The 19,114-nt window shown below is 39.2% G+C and overlaps 1 protein-coding gene across 1 annotated transcript; it reads left to right on the forward strand.

The window, feature by feature from the left end:
• Window positions 1-562: 562 nt before the first annotated feature.
• Window positions 563-4,217, forward strand: LOC139728048 (uncharacterized). Its single transcript, XM_071639013.1, has 2 exons — window positions 563-871; window positions 1,556-4,217. Exons 1-2 carry the CDS (start codon window positions 588-590, stop codon window positions 2,211-2,213), a joined length of 942 nt encoding a protein of 313 aa, XP_071495114.1. The 5' UTR covers window positions 563-587; the 3' UTR covers window positions 2,214-4,217.
• Window positions 4,218-19,114: the final 14,897 nt, after the last annotated feature.

The following is a 19,114-nucleotide window of genomic DNA, read 5'->3' on the forward strand; positions in this document are numbered from 1 at the left end:
CATCGAAATGTCGTTATAACTGAACAAACTAATAACCAATAGAAATACATAGAGCGGATAATGTTGCAGTCTGAATTTTTACTTCGTTGTAACTGGAATTTCGCTATAACCGCGTTCGTTATAAGGGGATTTCACTGTATGGGTAGTGCCGTTCGGAACAGATACGTTTCTGCACTTTCGGAAAGTCGCAAACTCCTTCATGGTTAGGACCTTTGTATGCCATATTTCGTGTCGAATAACAGAACCCCGTTTCTTTTAACATGTGACTATTTTTATATATGTGTGTGAGTATGTTGTGTGTACGGGAACATTTTGTTGACGTAACGGAACAGACATGCATATTTGCAGACTTTCCACCTTGAGACTTCATGCGAAATACGTGACTTGTAAGAAGACTCACTTTCTGCTTTACGTGTGGTCATAAACTAATGGTTGTGACATTTTGGGTCTAAAGGTTGATAATAGGGGTCTTACTGAGTGTTTAAGATACTCGAGACTTCGTTGCATTGCGCATAGCAGTAGAAGACTTTGCAGCGAGATACAACGTAAGCGGTGATTTCGCCTAAGCGACCGATTTCGTAGTAACGATGGCTAGTCAGCCAACCAGCAATCCCGCTCCTACGGGCAAGGCTATCCTGTGGATGACTCCTCGCATGATATCCACGGCTTTTGCTAAATGCCTGAGTGGTGTTCCCGGCTGCCAAGTATGGATAGAGCCTTTCGGCTTCTCGCACTTTGCCAGGGAAGAAATGAAGAAAGCAGGTATCACCGAACTACCTTGGTGCTACGAGGGTCACGAGAAGGAATTCAAAGTAGCGTCTGAGAATCTCGAGAAGATTTTCAATTGCTACTTCCCTACAGAAAGACTACCGTAAGTTTAAGAATAAAAGAAAACAGAGAGAGAGAGAGAGAGAGAGAGAGAAGAAATTCACTGATCAAAAAGTACGAAAAAACATTGTTAATTGGCCAAGGATTTCAGTATACTTCGGAGCAAACACGCACACACACACACACACATATATACACATATTTGATATATTATGATAGAGAGAGAGGGGGATGAATATGGTTGTTGTTGACTTTGTTCTGACTTCATACTCATGTATATTGTTGGTATTTGACTTCTTTCAATCTTTCGTAATTGTTTTCTGTATAGGCCGCCATTGCAAAGCCAGTGCAATTTTAGCTGAAAGACGATAATGTCAAACACTAAAGCTGAAATATGAATTTTAATCAATTCGTGTCTTAGTGTCCAAAATGCGTAGCTTTGGAACGACTAAGTTACCGCATTCATTTTTAATTATTTATTATGGAGATTAAGATCTATATCTCGATTAGGTTAAGGATGCTTGCAAGAAGCCATACTCTTAGCTTTCATAATTATGACGTGCCGCTATAATGACAGGATTTTTCCTGTGAACATTATTGCTCTTTTTTATTAAACTGCTATATATATATATATATATATATATATATATATATATATGAAGAGAATCATGAACTTTTTTTACTAGTGAGTGCAGACTATAGTTTCAGCAATTTGCTTCATCAACAGGTATGCAAACGTGAAAAGGGACCTGGAGGAATCCGGCAGCAAGTACGTATTCGTGAAGGATGAGAGCGTGTCGATGAAAGTCGACGACGCCAGGAAGTATCTCCCAACTGGCTACAAACACTCTTTCTTACTTCGACATCCTCTCCTGGTCTTTAACTCCTTCCGGAAGGCGTCGTTTAGGCAACTGTCTGCCAGCAACATCCTGAAGGATGAGTCTCATAAAACCGAGGACGCATATGACTTGCGCCTTTACGTCCAAGACTACTACATCGAAGACCTCTTCGAAAACCATTATAACATGTGGAAGTACGTGAAGGAAAACATCGATTCGTCCCCTATGGTGTTCGACGCTGCCGACCTCCTCAACCATCCACATCAGGTGGTATCCAAATACTGCGAGTCCATGGGTTTCCCTTACTCCGAATCTTTGCTGAAATGGAACCCCTCGCCGGAAGTAGCTACTGCCTGGAAGTGGCCGTCCGACACTTTGTACCGCAACAAGATTCTCGTGGGTCCATCTATGGAAAGTTCCGAGTTCACCAAAGCGCCACCTGTTCCTGCCAAGGAGCAGCTCACCGAAGACGTGGTAGAGCTCGCAGAGCAGGCGATGCCATTCTACGACGAAATGTATCGTCATCGACTGCAGATTTCTGCCTAGACCGTTCGGGGTCTAACGTTATCTATATATCTCCCTGATGGATGAAATAGTAAAATGGTCCTCTTGAAATAGATTTTAATTAAAGAGAATTCATAGTATACACAACTAATGACAAGAATTTTGCAAACATGATATTTACTTCCCAGTGAAATGAGTGTGACACTTTTACTGAACGGTAAAGCTCCTCAAGAAAGTAAAATCCTACTTTTGTTTACCAAAATGAAGAGCTTATTCAACAGACATGTATGTTCATTATTATGTTATCAAATCAATGTCATTGAAATGTATTGTAAGTATTGTAACGACGTCATAATTATTGTCACTGAACAAGAAGGAGTTTGCTGGAGTATGCAAATTTCATAGATTGCACTAGCGTTTCTCTGTGTACATGTAATATTTCCTTTATCTTTATAATAGCTAGAAGAATCATTAGTATGATTCCTTTGATGCTGATTCCATTTGTCGCAATATTGTTGCAGAGAAGTGATATAAGTTCAGTGTTTATACACGTTCAAGGTTTGTTTACACATTGCATTGATAATGGTGACTCATTCCTTTGTACTCTCCGCATATAGCACTTAGTGTTTCGACAGTCTTGGAACAGTGTGACCTCTATGACTTATCAAACCTCAAAATAGAGACGAATTACTATTATTAGAACAAAATACATACTCGCCGAGCAATTACCGCTCGATATCTCTGCGCTGGATATTTATAGATGAATAGCTTGCTATTTTAAGTTTGAGAATGTTGATTTATGTCATAAAAGTAAGGAGTGTTCGTATTCTTGAAAGCTGACATGATGTCTTGGCCTAATGAACCATGACAGAAATGAATTTGCCGATCCAAAATGAAAATAAAGATCTGAAGATACAGTCTATTTTCTTTACATTTTGATATTGACATGTACCATTTGTATTCTTCTCTAAGCTAATAGAGTTTGAGCATTTGTTCATTCACAAAGTTGCAACTGTACTCTATACATGTGCGTATCGCACCTAGTATCTAACTTAGAATAAAGTTATCTAAGATAAACTCGCAGTCTTTATGTACCAAATAGTTTGTTTAAATGTTGTCACCATCATGAACGTCCGTTCACTATACAACTCTAACTTCTACGATTTTAGTTCAATATCCCTCCTTTTCTTGTTTTCTTTTTTCAACAAAAGTAAAGATATTGGGCACCTTGCACCAGTAATTTCTAATCTGGATTTGTGTATGTCAAAGTGATTAATATTTCTCTTTTCTTTTGCATTTAAAGGCCGTGTCACACCATTCCGGGCAAGCTACGCGGGCTTGTGGCGAGGAGGTAGTTTCAAGCACGTAGAAGATTTTCAGCGAGCGAACAAGAATGTTTGCAATTTTCATTCATGCCTTGTCATACCGTACGGGGGAACTTCTGCGGCTTGACTTGCGGGGAAACAAATTTACTCCCCGGATCTCTCCGCAGTTGGTCCGCACCTGACAGTATCTTGCGCGTAGTTGCCCGGAGGTGCTCACGCAAGTCCGATTTAACCGCAGCCAAGTTTTGAGCATGACCAAAACTTTTTTTCCGGGTGAGTCGCGGGAATGCCCGTAGAGGTCCACGCAGAACGCCAGTAGGAGACCCTTAGCGGCAGTACTTCCCAGGCAATTCCCAGGCAGGTACTTCGCAGTCCCGTATGCAGCCAAGATAATGAAATTCTGTGAGATTTCAGCCATTCCATTAGAGGAATTCCTTCACTGAGTTGTGAGCCCCCACGCGACTGGTACAGAGGTCACACAGTATACTCGCAAGTATAACGCGTCCAGCAAGTAAGACACATGCGCTGACTCGCACAAATCCTTTTCCGCCCTCAGGAATGTCCGGTATGCTAGAAATTCCCTACACGTAACAAGCCCGAGAAGCTTGCCCGGAAAGGTGTGACAGGGCCTAAACACGGCTGCGGGTAAAAAAATATGCGTGCGCACCTCCGGGCGACTACTTTTGAGATACATGCTAGGTACTGTCATGTGCGGATCATCTACGGGGACCTCCGGGTAGTCAAAATTGTTCTTTGCAAGTCGCACGCAAGGCTGGTGTGACACGGCCTTTGCAACAGACATGGGTTGACAAAGGAAAAAAATAAAGACTGTTCGTCATTACGTTTAGATTATGAAGGGGGTGATGGCCACAAATTATCTGAATAGAAATCAGTTAAAGAAATGCATAGCTATGTTTTCATGTTAATTGCGTTCTGGTTCCATGCTTGAAGTTTATGACAATTATTCTTATGTTGTTTGATAGTACTTTGTATAGGTTTTGGTAATGCGCATTTTGTTCAACATCTAGATTTCGTGTTATTAGAAGGCATCTTATTAGCTTGAAACATTTACCATACATATTAACTTGAAAAACTGAATTTAAGCTTCACAAATTTTACTTGTTTCTTTCATTTTCGTGCCAAGCGTGCACTTTTGAACGCCTGTAGTACCAAGTGCTTCCATGCAATTAGAGTATTCGTGAGCACGTCATGGACTTCACATTTCTCTTTCCGGTCTGCAGATATTTCAGTAGCCAAATGCAAACCCGCTGTCATAATTCTGCACTCTGTAAATACAACATATTAATACACTGTATGTGACCCGGCATCACAAAACCAACAAAAAGTCGCACCCCTTGGTTTTATAATTACAACTTAAAAAAGGTGAAACATGTCACCAAATCAATCTTAAAGGACAAGTTCACCTTCACAGACATTTGGGTTGAGTGAATGCAGCAATATTAGTAGAACACATCAATGAGAGTTTGAGCAAAATCGGACAATCCATTAAAAAGTTATGAATGTTTGAAGTTTCTGCTCAGTCACGGCTGGATAAAAGACTACTATAGGTTGTGAAGCCACATAAGTACAACGATATAAAGAAAGAATAAAGAAAATTCAACATATTTCCATTTTTCTCGCATAACAAGAGAACACTCGACTTCTCTCTTTCAGAAGGCAGGGGAATAATTTTACCCTCAACATACGTCAGTAGCAGGTCGACGAAATGTGCACTTTATTCAAAAAGTATATAAAGTTTTGTGAAATTCTCTTTTTATTTTTCCTTATATAGTTGTACGCATGTGACATCATACACTGTAGTAGTCTTCCCTTCCAGCAGTGACTGCGCAGATACTTAAAATATTCGTTACTTTTGAACGAATTGTCCAATTTTCCTCAAACGTTCACTGATGTGTTCTACTAATATTGCTGCATTCTCTCAATTCTTATGTATACGAAGGTGGACTTGTCATTGAAGTTTTTCATATTTTCTGAAAGAAATATTCTTTTTCTGCATTATGCTTCAGTTTGGGACCATAAAATGAATGGGAAAGTATGTTTTCAGCCGTTCTTCTACAACCACATATTGTGTAAGTGTAATCAGGTATTTCTTAGCGGCCCCTTTTCAATTCTTGAAAATCCTTGGCACATTCTTCATTTTCAACTCTAATAATTTTAGAAAGGATAATGCTGCTGCTTTGAAAGTTGGCATTAATCATATACAGAATGTGTTAATAGAGCATGCTCAATTTCAGGTTGATAATCTCTTCATTGTTTTCTCTATCCGGTGGTTTACATCCTGGTTTGATTTTTTTCTTTTGTCCCATTCATCGCACAGCTAGCACATATCGGTAAAGAATAGGATTGAAAATGTATTTCTTGAACGTAAAAGTTCTATTAAGTTTTTAGGCATTTTTATTGATGAAAACCTAACCTGGAATGATCATATACGTTATGTTACAACCTGTATTTCTAGAAATGTATGTGTTCTTTCAAAGATGAAAAGTTATCTTCCTGAACATACTCTTTTTATGCTTTACAATTCTTTAATCCTACCATCTATTATAGTATGTATTGTAATCTAGTGTGGGCTACAAGTTAGGCTACAAGATAGGTTAGGAAAGTCCATATGAATTGTGTTATGTATCACTTTAAAGCTGAGAGTGTGTTCTTTCCGAAATCCATGCCACTTTTTGTTGGTTTTTGTGATGCAGGGAAACCTATTATCTCAAGTGTCCCTTAATTTTTGGTTGTACCCGTTGAGCTGACTTTTCTACTGTTAATATCCTTACGTACTTAGTCACTCAAATAATGTAATATATTCACTTCAAATAAAAAAAAAAACCAGCCATTCCAGTATTTCTGTGTGCTCTTGGTGCATTTTCTTGTTGTTGCGTGCATATTTGTCCACAGATATTCTCATTTGGAAATTATTTCGTGAAATTCTCAGCAAAAGACAAACGTTTTCAGTATACGCTGCTATTGCATAATACCGGTGATAAGAAGAAGATGCTATAACAAATAATATAAAATATGACGCTATTTTGAATGCTCATAAATTTTCTCCTTATACTCAAAGGCACGATAACGGGGGGGGGGGGGGTCTTTATTACGTGGAGTTGGAGACAATTTATGTGTTTGCTAGTTCACAAGAATCCCATACTTTCTTTAATGTATAATGCCTTCTGGACTTGTGATCACACGGGTCATGGGTCAAACGTTCCCCGGAACGATATTATCATAAGATTTGTTTATTAAAATAAGCTAAACTCAACCGATAAAAGCCGTGTCACACCAGCCTTGCGTGCGACTTGCAAAGAACAATTTTGACTACCCGGAGGTCCCCGTAGATATCCGCACATGACAGTACCTAGCATGTATCTCAAAAGTAGTCGCCCGGAGGTGCGCACGCATATTTTTTTTTACCCGCAACCGTGTTTAGGTCCTGTCACACCTTTCCGGGCAAGCTACTCGGGCTTGTTACGTGTAGGGATTTTCTAGCATACCGGACATTCCTGAGGGCGGAAAAGGATTTGTGCGAGTCAGCGCATTTGTCTTACTTGCTGGGCGCGTTATACTTGCGAGTATACTGTGTGACCTTTGTACCAGTCGCGTGGGGGCTGACAACTTAGTGAAGGAATTCCTCTAATGGAATGGCTGACATCTCACAGAATTTCATTATCTTGGCTGCATACGGGACTGCGAAGTACCTGCGTGGGAATTGCCTGGGAAGTACTGCCGCTAAGGGTCTCCTACTGGCGTTCTGCGAGGACTTCTACGGGCATTCCCGCGACTCACCCGGAAAAAGTTTTGGTCATGCTCAAAACTTGGCTGCGGTTAAATCGGACTTGCGTGAGCACCTCCGGGCAACTACGCGCAAGATACTGTCAGGTGCGGACCAACTGCGAAGAGCTCCTTGGAGTAAATTTGTTTCCCCGCAAGTCAAGCCGAAGAAGTTCCCCCGTACGGTATGACAAGGCATGAATGAAAATTGCAAACATTCTTGTTCGCCCTCTGAAAATCTTCTACGTGCTGGAAACTACCTCCTCGCCACAAGCCCGCGTTATGGTGTGACACGGCCTTAAGTTACGTTCACACGGTGATCGTATAGACGCACTAGGAGGTAAGGTAACTAAGGTAAGCTATCCACGAGATATCCCAGGGTTAGCGCTCTAACAACGAGCCGCGAGGGGGGGGGGGGGGCGAGGGGTTGTCTCACTCGTAGTTCAGCATCGTGTGGACAAATTAATCATTGAACTTGTAGTTAAGCGTGACCTCCTCGTAACCTAAATCCCCATCCGCGCAATTTTTCTCTTCTTCTGGGTCAATGTAAATACACAACATGTCCGTTCGTGGACGGAGTCGAAACATAACATTTTACACCCTCGTTAGTTCTGGGGTCATCGCGAAACTTCCGGTTCTGTGGTTTTATTGTCGAATGGGATCACAGTCTGAACGTAACTGTAGTGCTTGCACATGCATTATACACATACTTTTTTTTTGTTAGTAATCCAAGCATCTCTCCATTTAAAGATACTTTCCAGTCAACCATACAAGTGTTTTTTTTTCTTTAAAAATACAGAGCAGAGTTTCCTAAAAAAACAACAATTATGTCATGCCTAACCTCATTATAGAAGTTTTCCGCAATGTCCATCTTGAATAGTATGAGTGATATGAGGAATAAAATGGCTGCGTTGTCAAATTATACCCATGCAAGAAGACTGTGATCAATTCCGTATGTTCGTGAATAAAATCAAGTTTGGCAGTCACGTTATCGAAATCCATGAAGCCTGGTTAAAAGGAAACATCATCTTTTTCCCCTATTCATTTTACCGTTGATATTTTCACACTATTTTCTAACAAGAGGATCGGTGCAAAAAGGCCGTGGAGATGGGCTTTACCTCACTCAAAATTTTTTATATGTAACTGCAATGTATTTTTAAATATAGCTATGTGAGCGAATGTGTCGTGTGCATGCACGAACTCCTTCGTTAATATAACGGAGCAGTTAGGCATAGGTCCTATATACATAGATGATGAATATTGAATTTTCCTGTGAAACACTGATAAGGGATCAGGAAGAAGACTTTCTTGCCACTCTTACAGTGCGTGTGGTCATGAAGTGATGGTGGTGACAATTTGGGTCGAAAGGTTGGTTTGGGGTTCAACTGAGTATCTATCATATTTGCGACCTCGTTGCACTGCTCACAGCTGTAGGGACTTTACAGCGAGACACAACGTAAGTGGTGATTTCGTCCGAGCGACATATTATTTCGTATGATAACGATGGCTAATCAACCGACAAGCAATCCCACTCCTATGGGCAAGTCTATCATGTGGATGACTCCTCGCATGATATCCACGGCTTTTGCCAAGTGCCTGAGTGGTGTTCCCGGCTGCCAAGTATGGATAGAGCCGTCCGGCTTCTCGTACTTTGCCAGGAAAGAAATGAAGAAAGCAGGTATCACCGAACTACCTTGGTGCCTCGAGGGTCACGAGAAGGAATTCAGTGTGGCGTCTGAGAGTCTCGAGAAGATTTTCAATTGCTACTTCCCTACAGAAAGACTACCGTAAGTTAATGAAAAAAAAAAGCAATTCAAGAAACAGACATGTACGAAGATACTGATTGGAATAGGAATTCAGTACCTGTCGGAGAAGAGAAGAGAGACAGAGAGAGAGAAAGAGAAAGAGAGGAAATCAGTTGCAGATTATGCCTTGCTTCGTTTGGCATTCGTACTCATAGCTAATTGAATTTTGTTTTCGTTTGTTGCTGTCATTAGTTCTGCTATATAGGCCGTCAATGAAGAACTAGTGCATGTTTTGCTGGTAGACGATAATGTCAAACACTGAAGCTGAAATATAATTAAATCAATTTGTGTCTTTGTCCGCGCAGTGCGTTGCTTTGGAACGACAAATTTACCTCATTCATTTTTAATTACATGAGGATTAATTTCGAATGGTTGTGAAGTCACATGCTCTTTTCCGATTAGGTAAGGATATATGTATAAGAAACCAACTTCCCTTTCATAAGACATGCACTGTAAAAACATCGGTGTTAGATTTAACACCACGGGTGTTAAATCTAACGGAGATTAAACTTCAATAAAGGACCACACCCACAGGTGTAGAAAATGCACTGTGATGGTGTTGAAAAGTGTTCACCTGACACTTCGTGGTGTTAATTTGACACTGTACCTGGTGTTATTTTGACACTGTACTGGTGTTAATTAAAAAATGACATCACATGGTGTTGAGTTGATATTTGTTGGTGTTGATGTCAATGGTTTAACACCCGTCCAGCTTCAATAAGAGACCACACCAGCTGGTGTTACTGTGGTGTAAATTTATTTTCACATTTTTTTCAAAAATCTAGTATTTTAATGTAAAATTCTTGATCGTCTTGTTTAAATTAAAAATCAACAAGAAGTGCAGTTACTAAGAAACTCTTCAAAAAACAGTTTAAAATTTGGAAATGACACCCGGAGGTGTTAATTTAACACCAGAAATGAGCACCGAAAATTTAACACCAGCTTGGTGTGCACTATTTAACACCGGACTTTTTGCAGTGTGCCGCCACAATAGCAGGATTTTCCCTATGGACATTAACGCTCTTTTTGATCTGACTGTCATTGCATGTAGAGCATCATTAACTTTTAATCCCTAGATCTGTTAATTCTGTCATCTGTCATTGAGCGGTGGGTAATGATTCAGCAATTTGCTTCATCATCAGGTATGCAAACGTGAAAAGGGCTCTGGAGGAATCTGACAGCAAGTACGTATTCGTGAAGGATGAGAGCGTGTCGATGGAATCCGACGACGCCAGGAAATATCTCCCAACTGGATACAGGCACTCTTTCTTACTTCGGCACCCCCTCCTGGTCTTTAATTCTTTACGCAGGGCGGCGTTTAGGCAATTGTACGTGACCAATACCCTGAAGGATGAGTCTCACAAAAATGAGGACGTATTCGATTATCGCCTTTACATCCATGACTACTACTTCGATGACCTCTTCGAAAACCATTATAACATGTGGAAGTACGTGAAGGAGAACATCGATCCATTCCCTATGGTGATCGACGCTGCTGACCTCCTCGACCATCCCAATCAGGTGGTATCCAAATACTGCGAGTCCGTGGGCTTCCCTTACTCCGAATCTTTACTGAAATGGGACCCCTCGCCGGAGGTAGCCACTGCCTGGAAGTGGCCGTCCGACACTTTGTACCGCAACAAGATTCTCGTGGGTCCAGCTATGGAGAGTTCCGAGTTCACCAAAGCGCCACCTGTTCCGCCGAAGGAGCAACTCACCGAAGACGTGGTAGAGCTCGCAGAGCAGGCGATGCCATTCTACGACGAAATGTATCGTCATCGACTGCAGATTTCTGCTTAGACCGTCCCGAGTCAATTGTTATCTAGAGTTTTGATTTATGAAATAGCAAAATCAATATCTTGAAATACATGTTAAAGGGATGGTATAGTATTGATTGAGATGATGATTCAGCTGTAAAGTTTTTGCAAGATACTTTGAAACTACTTTATGAATGTTATAGAGCATACAATTCTAAGAGGAATTCAAAGCTTATTTGATGAAAAGCAGCTCTGGAATAATTGCTGTGATAAAAACAATGCAAAAGGAAAAGATCCTAATAAAACGTGGCCCCCATCTTTTATCAAAATAGCTTTGTTTTTGATATCTCTGGCATTTCAAACAAGGTTCATTAAAATAGACTCTGAATTCCTGTTGGAATTATGTACGCTTACATTCCATCATTATGAGAGTTATCTCATTATCTAAAAATATAAATAAAAAATCTTTTAAACGTTTAAAACCTGAGGACCTATGAGAACCGGAACTATACCATCCCTTTAATCTAAGGGAGCTCGTGGGATGCACAACTAAAGTTAAAAATTGTTCACCATAAACGTACGTTGCTTCTTTCTGACCTGGTGAAATGAGTGTGAAACTTTTACTGAAAGGTAAACATAGCCCAGTCGATTTAAAACGCCACCTGGCCTTTTTTCTCTTTTACAGCGACTGGGCTGTGTATATAGTTAAGTGAAAAGTTTCGCTCCTCATGAAACTTAAATCCTATTTGCGTTTACCAAAGTTAAGTGCTTCAATTAATTGACCTGAGGGCAGTGAGGTTATGAAATATTTTTTTTTTTTAGAAATAGTTGCAAGTATAATGCGACGAACTTACAATTAATGTCACTGGAAGAAGGAGTTCACTGGAGGTTGAAACTTTACTAAACACTGCACTTTAGCCGCGTTTGTTTGTGTACGCGTAATATCTCATTTAGGTTCATACAAAATCGACATAGAAGATTCATAGTGATGTGTGTCACCTTCACTACTGATTCCAAACGCCACCATATTAGTGCGGGGAAGTGATATAATGTCACTGTTTAGACGTACAAGGTGCATGTTTACACTGTTCATAGATTACACAATTATTGTAGTGTAAGCACATGCTAAAGATTTTTCGAACGTCTGGGATGTGTGTGACCTCTAGTGACTTCTTATCATACCTCAGAATAGAAACGATTCACTATTGCATTTGCGGATGGGGGGGGGGGAGTGGCATGGAGCCCATCCACTTGAAATGTTTAATATATTTTTTTTACACATAAAGGTATGCATAGAATATATATATATATATAAATATATATATATATATATATATATATATATATATAAACTTTTAACTTTTATAGACGTTTCTCTTTTTTTTTCTTTTTGGCTTGACAGGTGATGCAATCCGAAAGAAGCATGAGAATATGACACAATGTGCATTTTTTTCCGCCTGTTGTCCTAGTCTTTTTCACTTGTTATCAAGAAGCCTAATAAAAGTGGTACTCGCATTTATGATTACACAGCAACTCTTAGTGACAAGTAACTGAATTGAATTGATTTATATCATCTCAGAAGATAGTATAAAAATGATAACGTTTATGATGCACGATTAATCTGGCTCTCTTTGAATGAGTTTAGATATGTCAACGATTATATATATTTGTGTGCGCGTGTGTAGTTAAAAGAGTATTTGCCGATGTGTTGCGGATTGTACAATCGTTAAGAGGCTGAAAGTGATCTGAAAGATTTTCAAACTAATGGCTGTGTCTTGCTTCAAGGATTTCGGGAAAATATACCAAACCCCTATAAGATATGAAGGATAATACAAGAGAGTATCATCACAAAGTCCACAACACGAATCATCTCAGTCATCTCGAAATGAAAAAAAAAAACCAACCGACATTCCTTCCTTTAATCTTACCCGTTCATCTTTGCTTGCTTCTCACTCCCTTTTTTAAATATCTTTGTTTTGTTCCAACAAATTCGCTACCGTATAAAGAAGGACCCTCTTTTGTTCCAGTAGAGAGAAATATTGTAATGAAAGATGGGACCTAACTTTTATTACAAACACTTCGTTTTAGTATACTGTGTTTTTGATGTCTCATTAAGTCATTCCAAAACAGATTTTCATAAATAAACATTGAATTCCTCTTAGAACGGTATACCGTTAAAGCATATATGTGACCGTGCACCTCAAAACGAACATAAAGTCGCACGCACTGATTTTGCGTGAGGACTGAAAATAGGTGAAATGGGTCAACCTAGCCGAACTTGACTTTTTCATATTTTCTGAAAGAGCGGGTCTTCTTTTACATTATGCTAAAATTTGGTATAATAAACAGGCAGGAAAGTGTGTCTTTTTAGCAGTTTATCTCGAACATTTTTGGTAGAATAGTGTGATTAGGTGTGTGTTTAGAATCCCTTTTTCATTTCTGAAAAACTTTGTCCACACTCTTCACTTTCAACTCTAATACCTTTTGAAAGGATAATGCTACTGCTTTGAAAGTTGACATTAATTATGAAAAGAAAGTGTTAATGAGGCATGCTTAATTTCAGTTTAATCTGATAATCTCTCCATTCACTCTGGTAGTTTACTTCCTGTTTTTTTGTCCCATTCATCGCACACCCAGCACGGTTTGGTAAAGATTAAGCGCTTGAATAGACACTGTACTTCAGAGCCTCTTTTCTCAGTTCACGCTTTTCCTGAGTTCGTACTTTCTTTCCAATATTTAGATAGGTTAGGAGAGTCCATTTGATTTTAGTTATACATCATTTTAAGGCTTAAAGTCTGCTCTTTCAGAATAGTACTATGGTCCTAACTAAAAATTCATGTCTGGCGACTTTTTGTGTGTTTTGAGGTGCAGGGTCACATATGCTTTATACTATTTCATAAGTGGTCACTTGGTATTTCGCAAAATGTTAAAGGACAAGTTCACCTTCATAAACATAAGGATTGAGAGAATGTAGCAATATTAGTAGAACACATCATTGAAAATTTGAGGAAAATCAGACAATCCGCTCAAAAGTTATGTATTTTTGAAGTTTTTGTGCAGTACCCGCTGGATGAGAACACTACTGCAGTGTATGAATAACTTAGATGTCACATGCGTACAACAATATAAGGAAAATATAAAGAGAATTTCACAAAATTCCATCTTTTGAAAAAAGTACACATTCCCCTGACTCGTTACCGACAAATGTTATGGGTAATATTATTCCCCCTGCCTTTAGAAAGAGGCAAGTCAAGTGCACTTTTATTATGCCAAAAAAGTGAAAATATGTTGAATTTTCTTTTACATTTTCTTTATACTCTTGTACGCATATGACTCACAAGCTGTAGTAGTCTCCTCATCCAGCGGTACCAACACAAAAATTTAAAAAAATTCATAACTTTTGCATCGATTGTGCAATTTTCCTCAAACTTTCACTGATGTGTTCTCTTAATATCGTTGCATTTTCTCAATCCTTATGTTTATGAAGGTGAACTTGTCCTTTAAGAGCCCAATACTCATATCCACCAATACTATACCATCCCCTTAATATTTTCTTTTCGACAAGGAACATATGGGACATAAATATCTTTGTTACAATGACAATATTGAAGAAAGCGAGATAGTGTCATGATGTGTGACACCGTATTTTCATTTTCGTATTGGTCATTTTTTTGTAAATGAATTAAAAAAATGTATGGAGAGCCTATGTGTGTATGTGTATGTGTGAAAGCGAGCTTCATGTTACCATCCGATTCGATTGAATGAAAACTGTATACTTTCAATGATTAGCTTATACGGCACATGTATCGTAGTATTGTGTTATACAGCCATGGATAATTAATGTATTGCAGTAATGTAATGTAAGTGAAGGGACTGCACTATACAAGTTCGCTTTTTAGCAGTCTCTCAATTTTCATTTCCTTCAAGTTCTTTGATAACCAATATGTATTATTATTTTCCAAGATATGTAATCATCTGAAGTGTATTACCTGTGTATATTAATTGGAAATGAAAAAAAAAAAAAACATGCATGTGAACATGCATGTGTGAAATGAAATGAAATGAAGGATATTTACGTTTTGTTTGTATCTTACACAATAATTCACGCGAAACGTTTTCGAGCATAAATCACCTTAAGACAATATGGTTTTCCATTGAATTATTGTTCCTAGTATCGTTAAAAAAACACAACAAAGTATGAAATCATAATGACATCGACAATTGATCTCGATACATACGTGCGGTCGGCATAACTGTCACAATCAATAATTGGCTTTTTGTACTGTTATCTCTTCTTTACAAACTCCATGAAACTCAATGCAGCATAATCTATAATTATGTATTGCATTAGTGGTATTATGTATTGCATTAGTGGTATTTATCATATGCTTGAAACGCTAATACACAGAAACTTACATTATGAATAGCCCCATGTATTCCAGTAAAAACCGCAGAATATCTATAGAGTGCCTGTTATATATTGACAACTTACCCTCGAGGAAAAGATAAACTTTATTTTTTATTGGCCTCCATTTAGTCGGTAGACTTTCTTAACAGGTCAAAAAGCAAAATGTATGTTAATGACTGCAGGCCAGCTAAACACTCATCAAACAATAACTCGTCCGGAATATGATGATATTCTTCGGCTTCTCAAAGTTCATGTTTCATTTTTTTCTGTTGTTTTAGTCGAAATTGTTGACCCTCGAAATCATTACAGCGATAAAATGCCGAGAAACGTGACGTGTTATCAAGGCATACATATTTGCTGGTTGAGATATCACATAGTATTAAAGAAAAAAAAAGGAGGAGGGTCGAGTTGAAGTCTTGAACTTTTCAAACATGACCTTCTCAAGACCCAGAAGCCCTTTTTACACTTGTGTTTCTTAACCCCGGACTTTCTCTGACCAGGACTATTGTTAGTGCCGTACCAATTTTTTTCAGCTTTTTACACTCACCAATTAGTCCCGTACTATCTCTTGTCCGGGGCTAAGGAGAAAACTGACCTTTTTACACTCGTATTTCTTAGCCCCGGACTTTCCAAACCACATGAATATTCATGATTACGCTGTGTACTGTACACGTACACGCACGCACCGGCAACACTTGATTACTTCGTTTCTGATTGGTCAGTGGGGGTCGGACTTCGTCTCCGTCGCTTAGCCCAGGATTATTTTTTCGTTCTGTTTACACTCACTTGCTTGGCACCGCAATTGCGGTGCTAACCCTGCTATTTTGCAGGGCCAGATAGTACCGGACTATCGGTGGGGCTAGCCCACTTTGGCAAAAACGAGTGTAAACAGAAAGTGGACTAAGGATAGTCCCGTACCAACGGTGGGGCTAAGCCCCCCCCCCCCACCCCCTAGCCCCACCGTTGGTATGGGACAAAGCAAACATTTACAAGTGTAAAAAGCCCTTTAGTCGGGGCTGCGACTACCAAATAAAGTTTGGCTGCTGAGATGTATGAGGAAGACGAGAACGTGTAGCTGTGGAATGGGAATAGGTTGAGCGAATGATGGTGATATATAGGGTTATGACATCCTTTTATGATGGAAAAGAGGGGAGGGGGTGGTGGAAGGAATTCGACCTCTGGAGAAAGTGATTGATTACTGATGTATAGTATGCGGGAGGCCTATCACATTGCTTTCATGATTAAAATACAACTGTGTGTCTGGAATCTTTTGTCTTTAACATGTGTCTGCTTGAAACGTTAGGAAACAGGACAAAATCATAATTTATCATGTTTTTTTTTTGTTACTGTTTGGCTCCCAGTTAATTGGACAAAGATTCAAATATGTTTTTTCATTGTAGCAAACAATAAAGATTAACCAACACCAAGAGTCTTCCATGAGCATGCAGTGCAGCTGAGGTAAACTTGCAAGCAATACTTACATATTTCATAAAACAACCCTCAACTTCACATTGTTTTATTACAAAGAGCAAAGATATTAGCAGAAATAGATACAAACGGTAACATTTCAAGTAGCCAACATGACTATCCAATGACTTGGAGAAATCTCGGTAAAACACACATATAATGACATTTAGATTGCTTTTACAATGTGGATAACTTCAAATCTACACTGAATTTATTGTTCGACACTTTACTTTATCTGCAATCTGTGTCCCTTTTAGCGAAATACCTCATCGCCCACATGGAATAAAGCTTGTAACCAATCAAGGGCCTTCTCGTCAAGACAAGCAACATTATGATGAATAAAAGAAACATATCTTGTCGACTGAGCTGACTTAAGACTAGTGAACATTGAATGTATTTTTCTGTAATCGACGGTAAAAATCTATATCATTTCTATAAAAAAAATATATATATATATATCGTTGAGAAATGGAGCCGTTAGACACGCGAAGGCCACTACACACTACAAGACATTTGTCGCGATTCACCAGACGTACGACCTTGCGATAGGAAGTGTGACGTCACCAGCCTTGCCAGTTTCTAATCGCAATGCCAGTCGTTGAAATTTGACAGGTCAAATTTTCACGACCGGTCATTGACATTTAGCCAATCACTCTATAGCGATATAGGGATACTGACGCCAATACTGTTGTATAAGCCTTGCCGTACAGTATGATAGTTAAAAAAAAAAAGAAAATTGAATTGTGCGGTGTCGAGCAGAGCGACTGGTAGTATGACCCGGTTTGACTCCACGGTCGTGCGACCGTTGGAACATGTAGTGTGCGGTTGGCTTTAAAAGAAACCCAAACACAAGAAGCAATGTGGATTGAGTGGAGGTAGCAACATTAGTAGAGTACATCAGTGAAAGTTTTAGGACAATTTTCGGACAATTGAAGCAAAGGTTATGAATTTCTAAAGTTTCGGTGTTGTAATGACTGGATAAGGAGACTACTACAGTCTTTGTCGACATGTCCACATAACAAGATTATGAACCATGTAATAACTGTTTTGTAAAAGAAAATTATCAAATTGTTACATTGATATCTTTCTTTTATCAATCAAATAAGGGTGAGTCTGTAGCCAACAATTTCTCATATCTTAAAAAAAGTGCATTATTGACAAGCAGCAGAATATATCAAATGTTTATTTTCTCTCTACCTACCTCTACAATTCGTGCATCATCGTTCAGGAGCTCAGAAATGCTGTCATAATTCATTCCGTTGTCGGCGAAATGTTGCTTGAGAGCGGACATGGTCTCATATCCATCTTTTGCCGGTGACCCCCCCCCCCCCCCCCAAAAAAAAAAAGAAAAAAAAAGAAAAAAAAAAGATGACTTTGAATAATAATTCTCTTTACATGTACATTTACAGTGTATACCAGTATAGCAATATTGTGATGGCCGATACACAGATGCTTGCCTGTACCATTAACACCTATACTTTATTTCCCCCATGAGTTTTAATGACACTTCGATTGTCTTTGATCACTCGATGATATATGATTTCTGTTTTAGTTTGTTTCTTTTACAATGTAGGCCTACTCGGCGATGCAGGATTGACACTTAGATAATCGATGTTGTCTTTTCAATGAGCTTCAGTAATACATTGTAAGAAAATGATTTATGGTGATGTGGAAAGAACACAGGTCTATTATAGTATGTTATGGTTTGAGTATATGATATCCGTACATTTCTTTATATCGAACACTGTATAATCGACCATCCCCCCGGCACACACAAAAAATATAGGTTTTTCTTGCAAGTGGTGTTTACAATGGTGGAATTAATTCCAAACATGTTGATGTCGTGGTACATGACTTTATTTCGAGTGGAATTTTATTATACTAGCTTAAAGCTTAAATGACGACGTGTTAAATCTTCTCACCTAGCTCAACGTAGGTATATCACGAATTAGTATTCATCGATAGTTTTCTTATACAGTAATTGTTAAGCCCAGCTCACACCTTTGCGGTTTTAGCTGCGTATAGCTGCGTCAGTCAAACGCAGCCTGAAAGCAGCCTAACGCAGCACTCCGCGGCAAAATATTTTGTAGCAGTCACATTGTTGCGTTGTAGCTCGTATATTTTGTACAAAATGGTTGCCTACGGTTGCCTTAGTTTGCTTTTCACCTCGCTCCAGCTCGCTTTTGCTCGTAACAGTACGATTCAGTACGAAGATTGCTCGCCCCGTTGCGGGTGTACCTCGTTCGCCACTCGTTCGTTGCTCGCTGGCATCTCGCACTAGCTCGTAGCAGCTCGCATGAACTCGCTTCTCCTCGTTTCACTGCTCATCCACTCGACTGTTACTCGTTCCGGCTCGATCCGCTGCGTATCAATTCGCCCTGCTGCGTATAAGCTCGTA

The sequence above is a fragment of the Diadema antillarum genome, unplaced genomic scaffold (genome assembly GCF_040938485.1).
Source record: "Diadema antillarum isolate AM-2024a unplaced genomic scaffold, OU_Dant_1.0 seq00000162_RagTag, whole genome shotgun sequence".
NCBI classification, from domain to species: Eukaryota; Metazoa; Echinodermata; class Echinoidea; order Diadematoida; family Diadematidae; genus Diadema; species Diadema antillarum.